The 21,479-nt window shown below is 40.1% G+C and overlaps 1 protein-coding gene across 1 annotated transcript; it reads right to left on the bottom strand.

Moving 5' to 3' along the window:
* Positions 1–1,578: 1,578 nt before the first annotated feature.
* Positions 1,579–21,320, bottom strand: LOC134318262 (mitotic spindle assembly checkpoint protein MAD2B-like; the record flags this gene model as incomplete). Its single annotated transcript, XM_062999094.1, has 6 exons — positions 1,579–2,368; positions 3,634–3,726; positions 16,262–16,335; positions 17,346–17,440; positions 18,226–18,310; positions 21,308–21,320. Coding segments are annotated over 6 exons (414 nt in total), but the record flags the coding sequence as incomplete, so codon positions are not given.
* Between the last annotated feature and the right edge of the window lie 159 nt (positions 21,321–21,479).

The following is a 21,479-nucleotide window of genomic DNA, read 5'->3' as shown; positions in this document are numbered from 1 at the left end:
TTTGCATATGCGCGTTAAAGGGGAAACAGGGGGAACTGAATTCTCCGTAACACCGGAACTATCCGTTTCATAATAAATGTTTTCTACGTTTTCTGTTAGTTTTATGACGCTCCCTAATGCGTTGGCTGAAGTGAAAGCTTGATCAGCGGTTTCATTTTAAGCTTTCTTTAAATAAATACATGTAATCTTAAAATGACCATAAAATAGTTTTTGCAGTATGTTGCCTACTTTCATCTGTGAAAAAATTCGTAAAATAAGTAAGTGTTAGGTGTTTTTTCAACCATTTAGATCGGAATGGCGACTGTTTCACATATTTGTTTTAAGATGAAAATCAAATGACAAATGTACACGGACCATTTTCTTTCTGGCTGTAAAATAGTAAACGGGGAAAGAAGTATTTGTTATTTCTACGACTGATAGACTAGAAAGTCAAATCTCAAAATAACTTAAAGTATTGCACACCAACTGCGACATTTTAAATTAGAAGCCAAAAGCTGTTTACCTTGGTAGTGGATCCAGAATGAACTTGTGATCATATGCTATTAAAGACACAGAGTTACTTTCAGTTTTGTTTTATGACTGACTGGGGAATACCGACGTGGACACAGGGATAACATGCAAACTCCACACAGAAAGGACCCAGACGTACCATCTGGAACTTGAACCCAGGACCTTCTTGCTGTAAGGCAACAATGCTACTCACCAAACCATTGTACCACCACGTTCTAAACATGTAATTTAAAAATCCAAAACCACAAACTAAACATTCGTTTTTTTTCTTAATCCTGATTTACACCTACTGCTGAACTGTGACTTTGGTACATAAAGCTGCTTCCTCTGCAATACACTTTTTTTCTTCACATTCTGGTCCCACCCTCAGCAATAACACTGAAGCAGTGGGTTCAAATTTTCTCTTTCTATTTAATAACAAATATCTTTACAGTATACTTATTCATTTCAAACAGCATGTTTTAATGCTTTATATGACAAAAGCCCTTGTTATAATATAAATTATTATTGGGCATTACAATATTGGTCTAAAACATTTTTGTATTCAAATAATGTAATTGGAGTTGGGCCAAACCGCCACGTGGTATAAAACCGGTTAGAACTGGCTGAGCTGAAGCCTGGAACAAAGGGCATACCTTATATGGAGTAGTTCTACACCTGGCCACTAGGGGGGGACGGTAAACTATAAATAATGGCTGCGCGCTCAACCCGTGGTCTATTGTATCTCTTCACTTAGAGGCTTTAGAACGCAGCTGCTTGTGACCTGAAGGAGGAACCAACCTTTTCTGAATAAAATTTTTAAACAACGTCGCCTAGCCTCCTGATAAATTCGGATCGATTCTAATAAAAGATCCACGACACAACACCCTACAAATGCTCTACGCTAGCTTAAAACTAAATTTACTGTTGGCACAAAGTTTGACTATATTGTCTTGTTACCCAACAAGTGTGGTACTAACTACTACACAAAAATAATCAGTAAAACAAATAAATATAATTGGAGGCAATCTGTCCCCTTTTGGTAAGTCAGGTTTTATTTATTTATTTAAAACCTAGTAATTCAGTGCACACAACTCAACTTAAAAACCCTCAGAATAATTCACAGTGAACACTTCAGAAATAAGTATTTTTCAATTACATCAAGATTATACTTACATAAAATAGGTGGACATTTTTTTTTTAAATACACATATTTTATTTAATCACAGTTGCTTTATTTTATTTTCATGAACTGTTTTATCCTCGTCAGGGCTGTGGCTGGTTTGGTGACTCTGGAAAACACTGGGCATCGCAGGGCTTCAGGCACCCACACACTCCTGGACATAGCAAATTACTTCTGTGTAGACGCCAACCGGCTGACTGAGATTCGAACCTGTATCTCAGCGGTGATGGGCAAGCATAATAGACCGCTGAGCTACTTCAGAGCCCTTAGATAAAAATTATTACAAATAATACAAACAGTTGTACATTAAACCCCTCACAACATTCACAATGGTTTACACTTTGACTTAAACCAAACTACATTTAGTCACACTTTCCAACATGAAGGAATTGATAATAATCAGTTCATACATTCACAGACCAATATCACATTAGCAAACATCAAGCTTGTCACAGAATACATAGTCCAGAAACATGAAAAAATCATCTGTGCACGGTTAGAACATGATCATGTTTCAGATCTGCTTCAGTGCATAATAAAACAGAAAACCACTCAGTGACTTTCTGCTCCTCCTAACATTTCAGATGCGCCTTTCAGTTGTCCTGAGCAAAACATTAATCAACCTCCCAGTATCTCCTGTTATCATACTGTGTTCTGCTGTACTTTGTGTGCTCGCTCCTCCACATAAAGTTGCATCTGTTACAAGTGAGATAACATATTACAGTTGAGTGCAAGATGTTGCATACCTTAACTTTTAAATAGCTAATATGTGAATACAATAAATGCAGTTTTACCTATAAAAATATTATGCAAGTATCATTAATAAGCAACAAAATGATAAAAATGTACGTTAAGTTGTAAAGAAGGCTAAAAACACACACCAGGTTCCATTCCTGGTCCTGCAAATCCTGGCTTGACTTTCACATTCGCCCTTAAGTGTCATTTTTGACAGTGGAAACTTCAAGCTTGAAGCACTTGAGTCATCCTCTGCTTTGTAGCCATTCAACAGCTATATCATCAGCTATTTAAAAACCCATGATTTGGCTTAAAGAGAAAATATATTGTTAAGGCAATACAACTGAAAGGGTGTAAAAACCTATGCATGTCACTCCCCTTTCTTAAGTATTGTGGCGCCGGCGAGCAGGGAGGGATGGCGTCAGGGCCGCGAGTGAGCTGCCTTTGGCAGTTCATTCAGTGGTTTAGGGACAGACACCCATTCATACACACATACATTCATACAACAGACAAACATATAAGCTACTTACCCAACCCTCACCGCAGCCACCCTATTCCCAACACCAGGATACACGGCCACGGTGAGCTTAGACACCACTGCCGCAAGGCTTTCTGGGTAAAGCCTGTGCCGACGCTACACTGCCCCCTCCCTAAAGGTCAACCGTCCCGGTGACCTACTCACCAGCGTCCACTGGGTGGCTCCATGTCCGGACCTCACCCCATTACACTGCCGAGCCGCTGTTTCCACCCCCTGCTGCACTTGGCTTTCCATGCCCCCGCAACAACCCCGGGGCCAGCGCACTCAAACAGATCGGGCATATTGGCCCACCGAACCACCAGAGCCACCCAAACATCACAATCCCACTTCTGACACCAATGTGGCGCCGGCGAGCAGGGAGGGATGGCATCAGGGCCGCGAGTGAGCTGCCTTTGGCAGTTCATTCAGTGGTTTAGGGACAGACACCCATTCATACACACATACATTCATACAACAGACAAACATATAAGCTACTTACCCAACCCTCACCGCAGCCACCCTATTCCCAACACCAGGATACACGGCCACGGTGAGCTTAGACACCACTGCCGCAAGGCTTTCTGGGTAAAGCCTGTGCCGACGCTACAGTATATCAAACACTCAGTTTTTAAAAAGTTTGCTAAAGATGTGTTTACTTCTTTTTTAACAATATATGTAACGCTGTATGATTAAAGTGTATAATTATTACCTTTACTATGTCTGATGTCATTGTTTTCAGAGGGATGAGTCTGGGCTCCTGCATAAGGACTTCCTGATCATCTGCTACAATCCATGGAAAGTCCTGCACATAAACATACATAATGTTTGTTCTGTTTTGCATTTTTCCCTTTCTTCTTCTGCCACCTGTACCACTTCTATCCTGACTGTGAATGGCTGCAGTAGATTCTCACAGATTCGGTATGAATGGTAATGCTATGTGTTTCTAAACTACTCATGAGGTAATTCCCCCAGCTAACTTCCTTTCTCAGACATTTGTGTATGTTGAGCACTGATGAAACTCCAATTCAGGAGATATGAAGCTCTAAAGTTGTGGGCTTGCATATATCTGATATTTTACATCCTGTCACACAAGTTAAACAAGACTTAGTCCAATAACAATACAATCATACTAGATAACACAAGGCACAAATGTTATTGTGCTGTAAATGCTGGAGTAAAATAAACATTTACATTGTTAATGTGATAGGATATAATCAAAGCAATGAGTGATTAATGGCCTTCCTCAGGGGTGGAACGGTGGCAGATTGGCATGAGTTAGGTTTAAACCACTGACCTTCTGATCACTAGCCAGTGACTTAACCACTTAGCTACCGCTGCCCCAAAACCGTTCTTCACATCTTTAAATTTTTATTCCTCAAGACAAGTTAAAATGAGGCTCAGTAGTATGTGTGGCCTCCCTACAACGCCTGGGCATGCTCTTGAGGCAGCAGATGTTCTTCTGAGGGATCTCCTCCCAAACCTGGATTAAAGCATCAGTCAACTCCTGGACAGTCTGTGGTGCAACGTGGCATTGGTGGATGATGTCCCAGATGTGCTCGATTGGATTCAGGTCTGGGGAACGGGCAGGCCAGTACATAGCATCAATGCCTTCATCATGCAGGAACTGCTGACACACTTCAGCCACATGAGGCCTAGCATTGTCATGCATCAGAAGAAACCCAGGGCCCACTGCACCAGCATATGGTCTCACAATGGGTCTGAGGATCTTATCCCGGTACCTAATAGCAGTTAGGGTACCCCTGGTTAGCCCATGGAGGGCTGTGCGGCCCTCAAATGAAATGCCTCCCCACACCATTACTGACCCACTGCCAAACCGGTCATGCTGGAGGATGTTGCAGGCAGCAGAACGTTCTCCACGGCGTCTCCAGACTCCGTCAAGTCTGTCACGTGTTCACTGTGAACCTGCTCTCATCAGTCAAAAGCACAGGGCACCAATGGCGAATCTGCCAATCTTGGTGTTCTCTGCCAAATGCCAATCGCCCAGCACGGTGTTGGGCTGTAAGCACAAGCCCCACTTGTGGATGTTGGGCCCTCATACCACCTTCATGGAGTCTGTTTCTGACAGTGAGCAGAAACATGGATATTAGTGGCCTGCTGGAGGTCATTTTGCAGGGCTCTGACACTGCTCCTCCTGTTTCTCCTGGCACAAAGGAGGAGGTAGCGGTCCTGCTGCTGGATTGTTGCCCTCCTACGGCCCCCTCCATGTCTCCTGGTGTATTGCCTGTGTCCTGGTATCTGCTTCATGCTCTGGACACTGTGCTGACAGACACAGCAAATCTTCTTTGCCACAGCTCGCATTGATGTGCCATCCTGGATGAGCTGCACTACCTGAGCAACTTCTGTGGGTTGTAGACACCGTCTCATGCTACCTCTAGCATGTGGAGGCCACACAAACTACTGAGCCTCATTTTAACTTGTCTTGAGGAATTTCCACTGAAGTTGGATCAGCCTGTAATTGGATTTTCCACTTTGATTTTGAGTATAATTCCAAATCCAGACCTCCATGGGATAATAATTTTGATTTACATTGATCATTTTTATGTTGTTTTGTTCTCAATGCATTCCACTATGTGATGAATAAAGATTTTCAACTGGAATATTTCATTAATTTAGATCTAGGATGTGTTATTTTAGTGTTCCCTTTATTTTTTTGAGCAGTGTATATACAGTGTATCACAAAAGTGAGTACACCCCTCACATTTCTGCAAATATTTTATTATATCTTTTCATGGGACAACACTATAGAAATAAAACTTGGATATAACTTAGAGTAGTCAGTGTACAACTTGTATAGCAGTGTAGATTTACTGTCTTCTGAAAATAACTCAACACACAGCCATTAATGTCTAAATAGCTGGCAACATAAGTGAGTACACCCCACAGTGAACATGTCCAAATTGTGCCCAAAGTGTCAATATTTTGTGTGACCACCATTATTATCCAGCACTGCCTTAACCCTCCTGGGCATGAAATTCACCAGAGCTGCACAGGTTGCTACTGGAATCCTCTTCCACTCCTCCATGATGACATCACGGAGCTGGTGGATGTTAGACACCTTGAACTCCTCCACCTTCCACTTGAGGATGCGCCACAGGTGCTCAATTGGGTTTAGTCCATCACCTTTACCTTCAGCTTCCTCAGCAAGGCAGTTGTCATCTTGGAGGCTGTGTTTGGGATCGTTATCCTGTTGGAAACCTGCCATGAGGCCCAGTTTTCGAAGGGAGGGGATCATGCTCTGTTTCAGAATGTCACAGTACATGTTGGAATTCATGTTTCCCTCAATGAACTGCAGCTCCCCAGTGCCAGCAACACTCATGCAGCCCAAGACCATGATGCTACCACCACCATGCTTGACTGTAGGCAAGATACAGTTGTCTTGGTACTTCTCACCAGGGCGCCGCCACACATGCTGGACACCATCTGAGCCAAACAAGTTTATCTTGGTCTCGTCAGACCACAGGGCATTCCAGTAATCCATGTTCTTGGACTGCTTGTCTTCAGCAAACTGTTTGCGGGCTTTCTTGTGCGTCAGCTTCCTTCTGGGATGACGACCATGCAGACCGAGTTGATGCAGTGTGTGGCGTATGGTCTGAGCACTGACAGGCTGACCTCCCACGTCTTCAACCTCTGCAGCAATGCTGGCAGCACTCATGTGTCTATTTTTTAAAGCCAACCTCTGGATATGACGCCGAACACGTGGACTCAACTTCTTTGGTCGACCCTGGCGAAGCCTGTTCCGAGTGGAACCTGTCCTGGAAAACCGCTGTATGACCTTGGCCACCATGCTGTAGCTCAGTTTCAGGGTGTTAGCAATCTTCTTATAGCCCAGGCCATCTTTGTGGAGAGCAACAATTCTATTTCTCACATCCTCAGAGAGTTCTTTGCCATGAGGTGCCATGTTGAATATCCAGTGGCCAGTATGAGAGAATTGTACCCAAAACACCAAATTTAACAGCTTTGCTCCCCATTTACACCTGGGACCTTGCCACATGACACCAGGCAGGGACAACGACACATTTGGGCACAATTTGGACATGTTCACTGTGGGGTGTACTCACTTATGTTGCCAGCTATTTAGACATTAATGGCTGTGTGTTGAGTTATTTTCAGAAGACAGTAAATCTACACTGCTACACTATACAGTGTATCACAAAAGTGAGTACACCCCTCACATTTCTGCAAATATTTTATTATATCTTTTCATGGGACAACACTATAGAAATAAAACTTGGATATAACTTAGAGTAGTCAGTGTACAACTTGTATAGCAGTGTAGATTTACTGTCTTCTGAAAATAACTCAACACACAGCCATTAATGTCTAAATAGCTGGCAACATAAGTGAGTACACCCCACAGTGAACATGTCCAAATTGTGCCCAAAGTGTCAATATTTTGTGTGACCACCATTATTATCCAGCACTGCCTTAACCCTCCTGGGCATGAAATTCACCAGAGCTGCACAGGTTGCTACTGGAATCCTCTTCCACTCCTCCATGATGACATCACGGAGCTGGTGGATGTTAGACACCTTGAACTCCTCCACCTTCCACTTGAGGATGCGCCACAGGTGCTCAATTGGGTTTAGTCCATCACCTTTACCTTCAGCTTCCTCAGCAAGGCAGTTGTCATCTTGGAGGCTGTGTTTGGGATCGTTATCCTGTTGGAAACCTGCCATGAGGCCCAGTTTTCGAAGGGAGGGGATCATGCTCTGTTTCAGAATGTCACAGTACATGTTGGAATTCATGTTTCCCTCAATGAACTGCAGCTCCCCAGTGCCAGCAACACTCATGCAGCCCAAGACCATGATGCTACCACCACCATGCTTGACTGTAGGCAAGATACAGTTGTCTTGGTACTTCTCACCAGGGCGCCGCCACACATGCTGGACACCATCTGAGCCAAACAAGTTTATCTTGGTCTCGTCAGACCACAGGGCATTCCAGTAATCCATGTTCTTGGACTGCTTGTCTTCAGCAAACTGTTTGCGGGCTTTCTTGTGCGTCAGCTTCCTTCTGGGATGACGACCATGCAGACCGAGTTGATGCAGTGTGTGGCGTATGGTCTGAGCACTGACAGGCTGACCTCCCACGTCTTCAACCTCTGCAGCAATGCTGGCAGCACTCATGTGTCTATTTTTTAAAGCCAACCTCTGGATATGACGCCGAACACGTGGACTCAACTTCTTTGGTCGACCCTGGCGAAGCCTGTTCCGAGTGGAACCTGTCCTGGAAAACCGCTGTATGACCTTGGCCACCATGCTGTAGCTCAGTTTCAGGGTGTTAGCAATCTTCTTATAGCCCAGGCCATCTTTGTGGAGAGCAACAATTCTATTTCTCACATCCTCAGAGAGTTCTTTGCCATGAGGTGCCATGTTGAATATCCAGTGGCCAGTATGAGAGAATTGTACCCAAAACACCAAATTTAACAGCTTTGCTCCCCATTTACACCTGGGACCTTGCCACATGACACCAGGCAGGGACAACGACACATTTGGGCACAATTTGGACATGTTCACTGTGGGGTGTACTCACTTATGTTGCCAGCTATTTAGACATTAATGGCTGTGTGTTGAGTTATTTTCAGAAGACAGTAAATCTACACTGCTATACAAGTTGTACACTGACTACTCTAAGTTATATCCAAGTTTCATGTCTATAGTGTTGTCCCATGAAAAGATATAATGAAATATTTGCAGAAATGTGAGGGGTGTACTCACTTTTGTGATACACTGTATATATTTTTTTTTGCACTGGGGCCCATGAGCTCCTAGTTACGCCACTGGTCACACAAATTCAACAATGGTTTCGGGCCTTGACAAACTTGGTGATATTTCTTCTGATTCCCTGAAGCAAATAATAAATGTTTTTTTGAACTGATGGATAATTCTTCTACAATCTTTGGCATACAGTGGTGAGTCATGGCCCATCTTTGCTTGCAGTGACTGGGTATTAAACTAAAGGCTAAAATCGTGATACTCTTACCTGTTACCACTTCATCTGCTAATTGTGTTTTTTGAAAATGAAAATTTGAAAATGGTGTAACATTTCCAAACATGTTTATATTTTAAAAATTATTTTTCTGGAAATATATACAGTGTATCACAAAAGTGAGTACACCCCTCACATTTCTGCAGATATTTAAGTATATCTTTTCATGGGACAACACTGACAAAATGACACTTTGACACAATGAAAAGTAGTCTGTGTGCAGCTTATATAACAGTGTAAATTTATTCTTCCCTCAAAATAACTCAATATACAGCCATTAATGTCTAAACCACCGGCAACAAAAGTGAGTACACCCCTAAGAGACTACACCCCTAAATGTCCAAATTGAGCACTGCGTGTCATTTTCCCTCCAAAATGTCATGTGATTTGTTAGTGTTGCTAGGTCTCAGGTGTGCATAGGGAGCAGGTGTGTTCAATTTAGTAGTACAGCTCTCACACTCTCTCATACTGGTCACTGAAAGTTCCAACATGGCACCTCATGGCAAAGAACTCTCTGAGGATCTTAAAAGACGAATTGTTGCGCTACATGAAGATTTCCAAGGCTACAAGAAGATTGCCAACACCCTGAAACTGAGCTGCAGCACAGTGGCCAAGATCATCCAGCGTTTTAGAGCAGGGTCCACTCAGAACAGACCTCGCCTTGGTCGTCCAAAGAAGCTGAGTGCACGTGCTCAGCGTCACATCCAACTGCTGTCTTTGAAAGATAGGCGCAGGAGTGCTGTCAGCATTGCTGCAGAGATTGAAAAGGTGGGGGGTCAGCCTGTCAGTGCTCAGACCATAAGCTGCACACTACATCAAATAGGTCTGCATGGCTGTCACCCCAGAAGGAAGCCTCTTCTGAAGTCTCTACACAAGAAAGCCCGCAAACAGTTTGCTGAAGACATGTCAACAAGGGACATGGATTACTGGAACCATGTCCTATGGTCTGATGAGACCAAGATTAATTTGTTTGGTTCAGATGGTCTCAAGCATGTGTGGCGGCAATCAGGTGAGGAGTACAAAGATAAGTGTGTCATGCCTACAGTCAAGCATGGTGATGGGAATGCCATGGTCTGGGGCTGCATGAGTGCAGCAGGTGTTGGGGAGTTACATTTAATTGAGGGACACATGAACTCCAATATGTACTGTGAAATACTGAAGCAGAGCATGATCCCCTCCCTCCGGAAACTGGGTCGCAGGGCAGTGTTCCAGCATGATAATGACCTTAAACACACCTCTAAGACCTCTGTCTGCTTTATTGAAGAGGCTGAGGGTAAAGGTGATGGACTGGCCAAGCATGTCTCCAGACCTAAACCCAATAGAACATCTTTGGGGCATCCTCAAGTGGAAGGTGGAGGAGCTAGAAGTCTCGAATATCCGCCAGCTCCGTGATGTCGTCATGGAGGAGTGGAAAAGCATTCCAGTGGCAACCTGTGAAGCTCTGGTAAACTCCATGCCCAAGAGAGTTAAGGCAGTTCTGGGAAATAATGGTGGCCACACAAAATATTGACACTTCAGGAACTTTCACTAAGGGGTGTACTCACTTTTGTTGCCGGTGGTTTAGACATTAATGGCTGTATATTGAGTTATTTTGAGGGAAGAATAAATTTACACTGTTATATAAGCTGCACACAGACTACTTTTCATTGTGTCAAAGTGTCATTTTGTCAGTGTTGTCCCATGAAAAGATATACTTAAATATCTGCAGAAATGTGAGGGGTGTACTTACTTTTGTGATACACTGTATCTTGTACATAAAAATCTCAAATGGTACTAGATGATATATTTTCTATTTAAAATATGTTGGTTAAACACTAACAATAATAGATAAAAATAGTAATTTTAACAAATGAATAATGACTTTGAATACGCCAGACAAATTTGAAGTGAGCCATTGGAGTATTTACCATCTGCACATTCATCACATACAGTGTCTGTAAAAGCTGTTCCTGCAAAAATAACAGATATTAATCACAGTCATTTTAAGCAAGAACTACAAAAGTTCTGGAAAACCCTATAGTAGATTTGGTCCACTAACCTTTATGCTTTATGTATTGTCCAGGACTGCATGTTGTGTGTTTTTCAGCATGTCTACAGCTGTCTTTCTGTAGATCTATACAGTAATATTCATTTAATGGCTTACACACTGTATCTGAAGTCAGTGTGCAGGGAGTCTTTGCTCTTAATCCCTGTCCTGTAAAAAAAAAATCTGTATAAAGCATATGTTTCATCCTCAAAGATATCTGAGCATCACACATGATTCTTCAATTGGGGGAACTTTCACGTCCCTAGGTTATAAATTTGTGTTAAAAATACTTTATTACAAAACAAATATTTTAGGTATTAAAAAGATCATTCATTGCATCACAAAAAAAAATTACATACCAAAATAATTATGATTTCTATTTATGATTATTTAAACATCAATATTTTGCTACTTTGGCCTTGTCCCCAACCCAGACTTTAAAACTTCTCTGCTCTAATAAAATGCTAAAAAGTGATCAATTCATTATAAAAATTACAATAAGAGTTTTATAATAACTTCAAAAGAAACAAAATGTAATTTTTTTTTTCATATTTGTACAACCTATGCATATTTTTGAGCAATATATTACTGTCCCCAGCATTATCGTCATTACCCCAACAGTGTATGGTTTCTGTAGGGAAACACTTTCTGAAGGTAACACTTGTTTATGTTGTAACCATGGAAACAAAGACTTGCAAGGAAGCACATGCCAGCCATGAGAGAAGATTGACATTTTAATGTCTGGAAATGTGATTAATTTAATCATGTATTCCTTCTGATCATAGAGTATATTTATTCAGCGTCATTACCATTTACATCAATATGGCAATACTTTATCAAACAAAAAAGAAATGTACACATTATTTATATGTATTTAAAGTGCATCTTGTACTAGCTGTAGACTAGCTTTAGCAAATCCATGGCCTAGATAGTTTTTTTTTCTTAAAAAAAGTAAAAATTGTCATTACCGCAACACATCATTACCAACACATAATGACATTTTGCAGTGCCACCTTGCAAATAAATATGAAATATTAAAATTCAATTGTAGCCATCATTAAGTCTTTGCTCTAAAGCATGTAAGCACCATCTTGACATAATTAAAACTAAATTATTACTAATTTTATTTTTCAAAACTTAAGATGGTAAAAAGAGCCCACAATTGAAGAATCACCCATATATGTCCAAAGATTGTCAAATAAAGCAATAAGTCACGCCGTGCGTTACTGCGATTTTATCACGGGTGTAACAGGGGCTTAGGACAAGACAAAGGGGGCGGACACACACGCAGAGATTCAGACAAACTAAGAATTTATTAGTAACAAAAGCTAATCACAAGAGCTAGTAACATAGCTAGTAACGAGAGCTAAACACAAGAGCTAGTAACGTAGCTAGTAACGAGAACTAAACACAAGAGCTAGTAACGTAGCTAGTAACGAGAGCTAAACACAAGAGCTAATAACATAGCTTGGAACATGGCTAGTAACTAAAGCTATTAACAATAGCTAGAAACATGACTGACTTAGAAACATGACTTAGAAACATGACTTAGAAACATGACTTAGAAACATGACTTAGAAACATGACTTAGAAACATGACTTAGAAACATGACTTAGAAACATGACTTAGAAACATGACTTAACCTTCAGAGACCAGAGACCAGAGACCAGAGACCAGAGACCAGAGACCAGAGACCTACAGAGCCAAACCTAGCCTCAACAGTTCCCAATGAGGCCTCCAGCTTCCCTCTTTTATGGAGGGCAGCTGGAGCTAATCAGTTCAGGGGAACCTATCATGGGCTAGGGCGTGGCAGGAGACAGAGTGTGCTCATGGAGAGGGGGGCGTGGCACAACAGAGCACACAGAGGCCTAGTGTTATGGGGAATGACGTTTTTGAGTACACCAGCGGTCAACATAAAATAAAACTTCTTTTCCCGTGATAAAATCATAGCAGTAACGCACGGTCTCGAGTGGATTATTGCTTTTATAAAACGGCGGTCAACATAAAATACAATAAATACAACAATTATTAATTCATAAATGTATTTATTGTGTATAAACTTACAATAAAGCATTCTTCCGCGAAGCAAGGTAGTTCGATTAACAGTGTTGCTAGGCAACATGAGGGCGAACATAACATTCACTTTTTCTTTTCAGTGGCGTATTAATATGGAATGATGTGAGGTGGTTACAGGTGTGCGTTTATCGGGGATTTTACAACGGCTTTGAATGCGGCTCAGCCAATCAGATTTTAGGACCGGAACTATCCATTTTATAATGAAAGATTATATGAATATACCAAATAGCAACTATGTTGTCTATAAAGACTGCCTTACTGTGTGATTGATTTTATGTACTTTACATGTTAAACGTACACCTTTTCAATATCTGCTGGAATTTTTGGACATGTACTGTACTTTATACTTTAAGAATCAATGTGTTTAATACACACACGAAAATACACATTTGCACATAAAAGTACATTTTATAAAATAAAATAAAAAACTCTTACCAGAATCACACATTTTACAGCTAAGGCAATGTGAAAGCCCATTGGGTTCTGCAGTGTAAGTTGATTGAGTACATGGTACACAGGTTGTGCTGGTGTACTCAGTACAATGTCTATAAACATGGGTTCCTAAAAAAGCAAAAAATTATCTAAGGATCTAGAAAACCTTGTTTAGCAGCAGAAGCTTATGACCTGTATTGCATCTTAAAATCTCTCTTCCTTTTGTCCCCTAATTTATTATTACTAATTGTAGCACAACACTTTACATGACACAAAGATACAGTACTTTTAAAAAGTAGTATTTATACATGCATATATAACTAACTTTAGTAACCCCATTCTGATGGAGCGCTTCATGATCTGTATGTCTAAAGCCTTCAATGAAATATTAAGTGAAAAGTGGAAATAGACTCGGGTGAACGGGTTGGTTTATTTATCTATAACTACAGTGTATCACAAACGTGAGTACACCCCTCACATTTCTGCAGATATTTAAGTATATCTTTTCATGGGACAACACTGACAAAATGACACTTTGACACAATGAAAAGTAGTCTGTGTGCAGCTTATATAACAGTGTAAATTTATTCTTCCCTCAAAATAACTCAATGTACAGCCATTAATGTCTAAACAACCGGCAACAAAAGTGAGTACACCCCTAAGAGGCTACACCCCTAAATGTCCAAATTGAGCACTGCTTGTCATTTTTCCTCCAAAATGTCATGTGACTCGTTAGTGTTACTAGGTCTCAGGTGTGCATAGGGAGCAGGTGTGTTCAATTTAGTAGTACAGCTCTCACACTCTCTCATACTGGTCACTGAAAGTTCCAACATGGCACCTCATGGCAAAGAACTCTCTGAGGATCTTAAAAGACGAATTGTTGCACTACATGAAGATGGCCAAGGCTACAAGAAGATTGCCAACACCCTGAAACTGAGCTGCAGCCAAGATCATCCAGCGTTTTAAAAGAGCAGGGTCCACTCAGAACAGACCTCGTGTTGGTCGTCCAAAGAAGCTGAGTGCACGTGCTCAGCATCACATCCAACTGCTGTCTTTGAAAGATAGGCGCAGGAGTGCTGTCAGCATTGCTGCAGAGATTGAAAAGGTGGGGGGGTCAGCCTGTCAGTGCTCAGACCATACGCCGCACACTACATCAAATTGGTCTGCATGGCTGTCACCCCAGAAGGAAGCCTCTTCTAAAGTCTCTACACAAGAAAGCCCGCAAACAGTTTGCTGAAGACATGTCAACAAAGGACATGGATTACTGGAACCATGTCCTATGGTCTGATGAGACCAAGATTAACTTGTTTGGTTCAGATGGTCTCAAGCATGTGTGGCGGTACAAAGATAAGTGTGTCATGCCTACAGTCAAGCATGATGGTGGGAATGCCATGGTCTGGGGCTGCATGAGTGCAGCAGGTGTTGGGGAGTTACATTTCATTGAGGGACACATGAACTCCAATATGTACTGTGAAATACTGAAGCAGAGCATGATCCCCTTCCTCCGGAAACTGGGTCGCAGGGCAGTGTTCCAGCATGATAATGACCCCAAACACACCTCTAAGACGACCACTGCTTTATTGAAGAGGCTAAGGGTAAAGGTGATGGACTGGCCAAGCATGTCTCCAGACCTAAACCCATTAGAACATCTTTGGGGCATCCTCAAGCGGAAGGTGGAGGAGTGCAAAGTCTCGAATATCCACCAGCTCCGTGATGTCGTCATGGAGGAGTGGAAAAGCATTCCAGTGGCAACCTGTGAAGCTCTGGTAAACTCCATGCCCAGGAGAGTTAAGGCAGTTCTGGGAAATAATGGTGGCCACACAAAATATTGACACTTCAGGAACTTTCACTAAGGGGTGTACTCACTTTTGTTGCCGGTGGTTTAGACATTAATGGCTGTACATTGAGTTATTTTGAGGGAAGAATAAATTTACACTGTTATATAAGCTGCACACAGACTACTTTTCATTGTGTCAAAGTGTCATTTTGTCAGTGTTGTCCCATGAAAAGATATACTTAAATATCTGCAGAAATGTGAGGGGTGTACTCACTTTTGTGATACACTGTATACATACATACTGTTTGTTCTTTTTTGCATTTTATTTTTTGCATTTTTCCCTTTCTTTCTCTGCCACCTGTACCACTTCTATCCTGCCTGTAGATGGCTGCAGTAGATTCTCACAGATTCAATATGATAGGGTAATGCTATGTGTTTCTCAATTACTCGTGCTGGTCCTTCAGCCAGACAGCACAAATCAGTGGTGCAGCTGGAATGAGATGATTCCCACAGCTGACTTCCTCTCAGACATTTGTGTATGTTGAGCACTGATGAAACTCCATTTTGGGAGATCTGAAGCTCTAAAGTTGTGGGCTTGCATACATCTGATATTCTACATCCTAAATCACACAAGTTAAACATGACTTAGTCCAATAACAATATAATCATACTAGATAACACAAGGCACAAATGTTATTGTGCTGTAAATGCTGGAGTAAAATAAACATTTACATTGTGGCAGATGCCTTTTCCCCAAATCAACTTATAATGTGACAGGATATAATCAAAGTAATGAGTGATTAATGACCTTCCTCAGGGGCAGACTGGCATGAGTTAGGTTTGAACCGCTGACCTTCTGATCAGTAGTCCAGTGACTTAACCACTTAGCTACCGCTGCACCGAAACCGTTCTTCACAACTTTAAATTTTAAGTGCAGCTTTAAACATGACAAGGTAAATCAAGTTGAAGATGATAGAGTTAAATATTTATAAAATAACAATGGAATTTGTTCTGACCTTGATCACTTGAACTTTCTCCATGTTTCGTGTGGCAGATCCTCTAGTGTAAACCAAAACAGTAAATGTGCACCCTAAGAAAGAATGAGAGAGAGAAAACATATTTTATATTCCTTCACACTTTAAATACCAATAAGCATTGGTGTTATTTTCAACTAACCAGGCAAGTTCAATCATTGCAACCAACAAAGTACCAAAAATCATTCATTTGAGTTTACTGGCGATGTAAACCAGAGCTTAATTAAAATAAATCAGAGTGGCCACTGGAAGGTGCATTCAACAGAGCGTTAGTACCAGTCCCAAACCCCCAAAAAAAAATAAAAGGGAGGGTTGCATCGGGAAGGACATTTGGCGTTAAACTGTGTCCAAATCAGGTACATGGACCAGTATGATCCACTAAGGTGACTTCACTGTAGGTTCTGAGTTTCCATATGATTAAGTGAAGCTCCTTTATGGCGAGTATAATAATGAAAACGTCAGTAAGATCTCTCCACTTGCCTTATCCTGCTGAAAGAGGCCACAGTCTTATTGTTTACATGAAAGGGTGTACATGGTCTGCAACAATGCTTAGGTAGGTAGTACGAGTCAAAGTAACAGCCACATGGATGGCAGGACCCAAGGTTTCCCAGCAGAACATTGCCCAAAGGAACACACTGCCTCTGCCGGCTTGCCTTCTTCCCAGAGTGCATCCTGGTGCCATGTGTTACCCAGGTAAGCAATGCACACACATCCAGCCATCCATGTGATGTAAAAGAAAATGTGATTCTTCAGACCAGGCCACCTTCTTCCATCGCCCCGCGGTCCAGTTCCGACACGTGCCCATTTGCCCAGTCAAATTCGCTTAAATGCTTACGCTTGCCCATTTTCCCTGCTTCTAACACATCAACTTTGACAATAAAATGTTCACTTACTGCTTAATATATCCCACCCACTAACAGGTGCCGTGATGAAGAGATAATCAGTGTTATTCACGTCACCTGTCAGTGGTCATAATGTTATGCCTTGTCGGTGTATATGCCTGCACACAGCACCACCTTATTATGACTTTTTAAATTGTTAAACAGTTTAATAAGCTTTCTCTTACCTGGAGGATTGTTGTCTAAAACAGCATTACAAACACTGATCTTTAAGATGACTGCTCGCAGCAGCTGCTCCACATGAGATAGTAGAGTGCCAGAACTGACAAAAGAAAAAAATCAATCACAGCCATCAACAAAATAAAGAGTTTAAACAGACCAGCCACACAGGATGTGGAAAACATGCGGTGTGTTTACCGTGATTTCTTCTATAGTTATGACTCACCTACTTATTACAATGTGACCTTAGTCTACAGCTCAAACAGATTCCATGCAAAGTTAATCTTTGTGATTTGTCGTATTAAAGTAAAATTAATATTTTATAATATTACACTACTATCAACAGACCAAACACCAGTAGCATTACACAAGCTTGTAAACCACTGTATGCAACTATCATGAGACAAGATCATTTTTGTTTTACATTTATTTAATGTTTTACTTACATTACTGATTTATTGTTACAGGCCCTAAGCTAAATGTCTTTACTATTTATTTGAGTCCCAAATTGCTTTTACTTTAAATGTGCACTTTAAACAACAGACATCACTGATGCTGTAGTGCACTAGTAAATATAAATGTTGTAATGTTGTTTTCTTTGTTTTTAAAATATTGAATTATGCAAACAATAAGGTATTAAATTAAATAATATGACAGGCATTTGTGTGTTTTTAAGTTAAGTAAATATGCAATTTGAAAAATTTAAATAGAATTTTTTTCTGACAGCTCCGTGTAAATTAAACCAATGTTTGTGTGAATTTCAGAAATCAGAATTGAGCAGCAACTTGAAATGTGAATTTAGCCATTAATGGGAAAATGAATGTGAAATTTTGTTCTAAAACCAGATCCTAGGAAAAGAAGTGTCACTGTCCTGGTCTAGTAAAGCACCTGATTGAGAGCAGTGGAGGCTGGGAGATCTCAAACACAAATCTCTCTACCGGGTGGTGTTCTTTATCCATTATTACCACAACCACTTCGTTCTGCACATACAGACATGATGACATTAAGCTAAACCATATCTGTTCATTTTATTTCAGTTTTAAGAGACTAGCCTTAATCTTAGATTATAGACGTTTAGGAAAAGTCTGTGCAAAACTAAAACGTAACTAAATCTTCAAAACAAATGTTTCAGAAACAGGCTTATAAAAAAAATAAATAAAAATAAATCAACAGATTTTAACAGGCTCAAACATGAAATAAACTTGTACACAAGCGCCCCCTCAATTACGTACATAATTCCACAAAGACAAAATAACAAATACACAAAAATAACACAAAGGGAGTGTTGCAAGGTGCAAACCACTGCTGAACAACATTAACACCAGGGCGCATCTTGCATTTGCAAAAAAAAAAAAAAAAATCTAGACAACCTCCAACACTTTTGGGATAATATTACAAATTACTTGTAATAGTTTGCATGGATCTTTTTGAGTTAAATTAACTTTCTGTTTTATTATGTAAATGGGTGAGCAAAAATTTTGCTCTCTTTCAGAACATTTTGAAGAATGTCTACCCAGCAGTTCATGATCTAAAACACACAAGTTAGTCCACCTCTGATTGGTTTAAAAAAAAATATTAATAAAAAACTTTTTTGTTTTACAGACTGAAATCAAATATCAAAAATATCTTTCTCCAACTTTATTTACAACATTCAAATAATGAGAAAAACTGATAAATTAATTAAAAATAAAAAAACTAGAATAAGTGTTACTAAATAAAGTAAGTCCCTTGATTTAGTCCTTTGTAGTACTGCCATCAGTCTGTTTGGATATGACTCTACCAGCTTTGCACATTTAGATTAGTATATTTGCCCATTTGTCCTTGTTCGAGTTCATTCACATCTCACTCCACTGCCTTGTATTTTCAGGAGCGTGTGTAAAGCTTGTAAGATTGTCATGTGCACAGACTGACCAATATCTTACATTTAGACTTATAGGACTAAAGTAGCCTCTTGAAGCACTTCATTTATGAGTAAAATGATGGTAGGAGGAGAACTAAATCTCCTTTTACTTTTGCTACACAGGATCTCAACAGGCTCTACAATTTTATCCAAAGCAACTTGCAACTGGCCGTGACAGAAGCATCTAATGGTCTGCAAAAAGACAAATAAACAATATAAAATAAATAAACCATAAAGTTTACACAGTTTACAGCAGTGCTTCCACATGACCTGTGTGACCTGTGTAGGCAAAAACATCCATTTAGGTGTTGTACTATTTATGCAAACAAGCTAATGCAAAATCCACACGAATACTTTAACCAATGACGCCAATAACAAAGACAATTATGTTTGATCATTTCCTAGGTACAGGAGATTTTTTCTTTTCATTTAAAAAGGTTTTTGGAAGCATGGGAGTCTGCAGGGGGACATTTTTAGTATAAGAAAAAATACACAATAATTTTAGAGAGCAAATTTCAAGAACACAATCTTTTCTTCTTTAATCTATTTTACTTTATTTCCTTTTTGATTTACTGCAAACTACTGAATTCACATAAACAAAATAATATTTAGGAGGTAAAGTACTTACACAATTTGTACTTGTTCTTGTTTGATGTCTTAATAACTTCTGAAAAAATAAATTAAAGCAAAATTACCTATAAAAAAAATTACATGCGTACCTACCAAAATATATTTTTTAGATAAGTTAGGTAAAACTTACCTGCGTTTGGCCTACACCTTTATTTCTTTTTGTAGATGCATGCCACAACTATGAGTGCTACAACTATGAGTGCTACAACAACAACTACAGATGAGACAATTAAAAGCACTGGAAATTGTTTTCCACAAACAACATCAGTAGATTTTGTTCCTGGATTTATTACTATAAGATTCATATTTTCACATCTGTAAAAAAACAAACAAAAATCAATAAAAAATGTATATAACTTTTCCTGGTGTACAGTACATCAGTATTTTTATTTTAAGATGACCTTAACTCTGAATAAATTATTTACATTATTTAGTATTTCATAACCAGTGTCCATTCTATTACATATGAGGTGTATTAAGGGTATACAAAAATGTATTTATTATAAGAAAGCAAACCAAAGTTTTTTTGCTGTTTAAATGAAAAGTGGCCCCAAAATTCACACTGTGGTCACATTGTGTTGGTAACAATACAAATTCAATTTTAAAAAAAGTTTTTTTTTTAAGAGATATTTTGTCAAAATGCAATGCAAACAAGAATCTGTGATTTGTTCATGTTCTTAATAATAATTTAACTGACAAAAGTACCAAGACAAAAAGACCAACAATTGTATTTTGTAAATATAAAAAAAATTGCATTTGATGCTGCAATGTCAGATTTTAAACATGTGGCTTTATTTTCATCTCAGTAGCATGATGGTTTCTTTTGAAGGTCACACACAGGCATGTAACTACCGTGGGGGCAAGTGCATTGGGACCCATGGCAGGGGGGTGGGGGTTTGTGTGTTGGGTCGTGCACTTGCCGGGTCATTCACTTATTATTATATTATAATATTTTTGTTAAGTAAAATATTAAAATAACTAAAAGACAATGAAATATCAGAATTCATGTATATATTGAGGTCAGGCCAGTCAAGTTCTTCCACACCAAGCTCACTCATCCGTGTCTTTATGGACCTTGCTTTGTGCACTGGTGCGCAGTCATGTTGGAACAGGAAGGGGCCATCCCCAAACTGTTCCCACAAAGTTGGAAGCATGAAATTGTCCAAAATCTCTTGGTATGCTGAAGCATAAAGAGTTCCTTTATCTGAAACTAAGGAGCCGAGCCCAACTCCTGAAAAACAACCCCACACCATAATCCCCCCTCCACCAAACTTTACACTCGGCACAATGCAGTCAGACAAGTACCGTTTCTCCTGGCAACCGCCAAACCCAGACTCATCCATCAGATTGCCAGTTGGAGAAGCGTGATTCATTACTCCAGAGAACAGAGTCTCCACTGCTCTGGAGTTCAGTGGCGGCATGCTTTACACCACTGCATACAACGCTTTGCATTGTGCTTGGTGATGTAAGACTTGGATGCAGCTGCTTGGCCATGGAAACCCATTCCATGAAGCTCTCTATGCACTGTTCTTGAGCTAATCTGAAGGTCACTTGAAGTTTGGAGGTCTGTAGCGATTTACTCTGCAGAAAGTTGGCGACCTCTGCGCACTAT

The sequence above is a fragment of the Trichomycterus rosablanca genome, chromosome 7 (genome assembly GCF_030014385.1).
Source record: "Trichomycterus rosablanca isolate fTriRos1 chromosome 7, fTriRos1.hap1, whole genome shotgun sequence".
NCBI lineage: Eukaryota > Metazoa > Chordata > Actinopteri > Siluriformes > Trichomycteridae > Trichomycterus > Trichomycterus rosablanca.
This window is presented reverse-complemented; position numbering and strand designations above follow the sequence as displayed.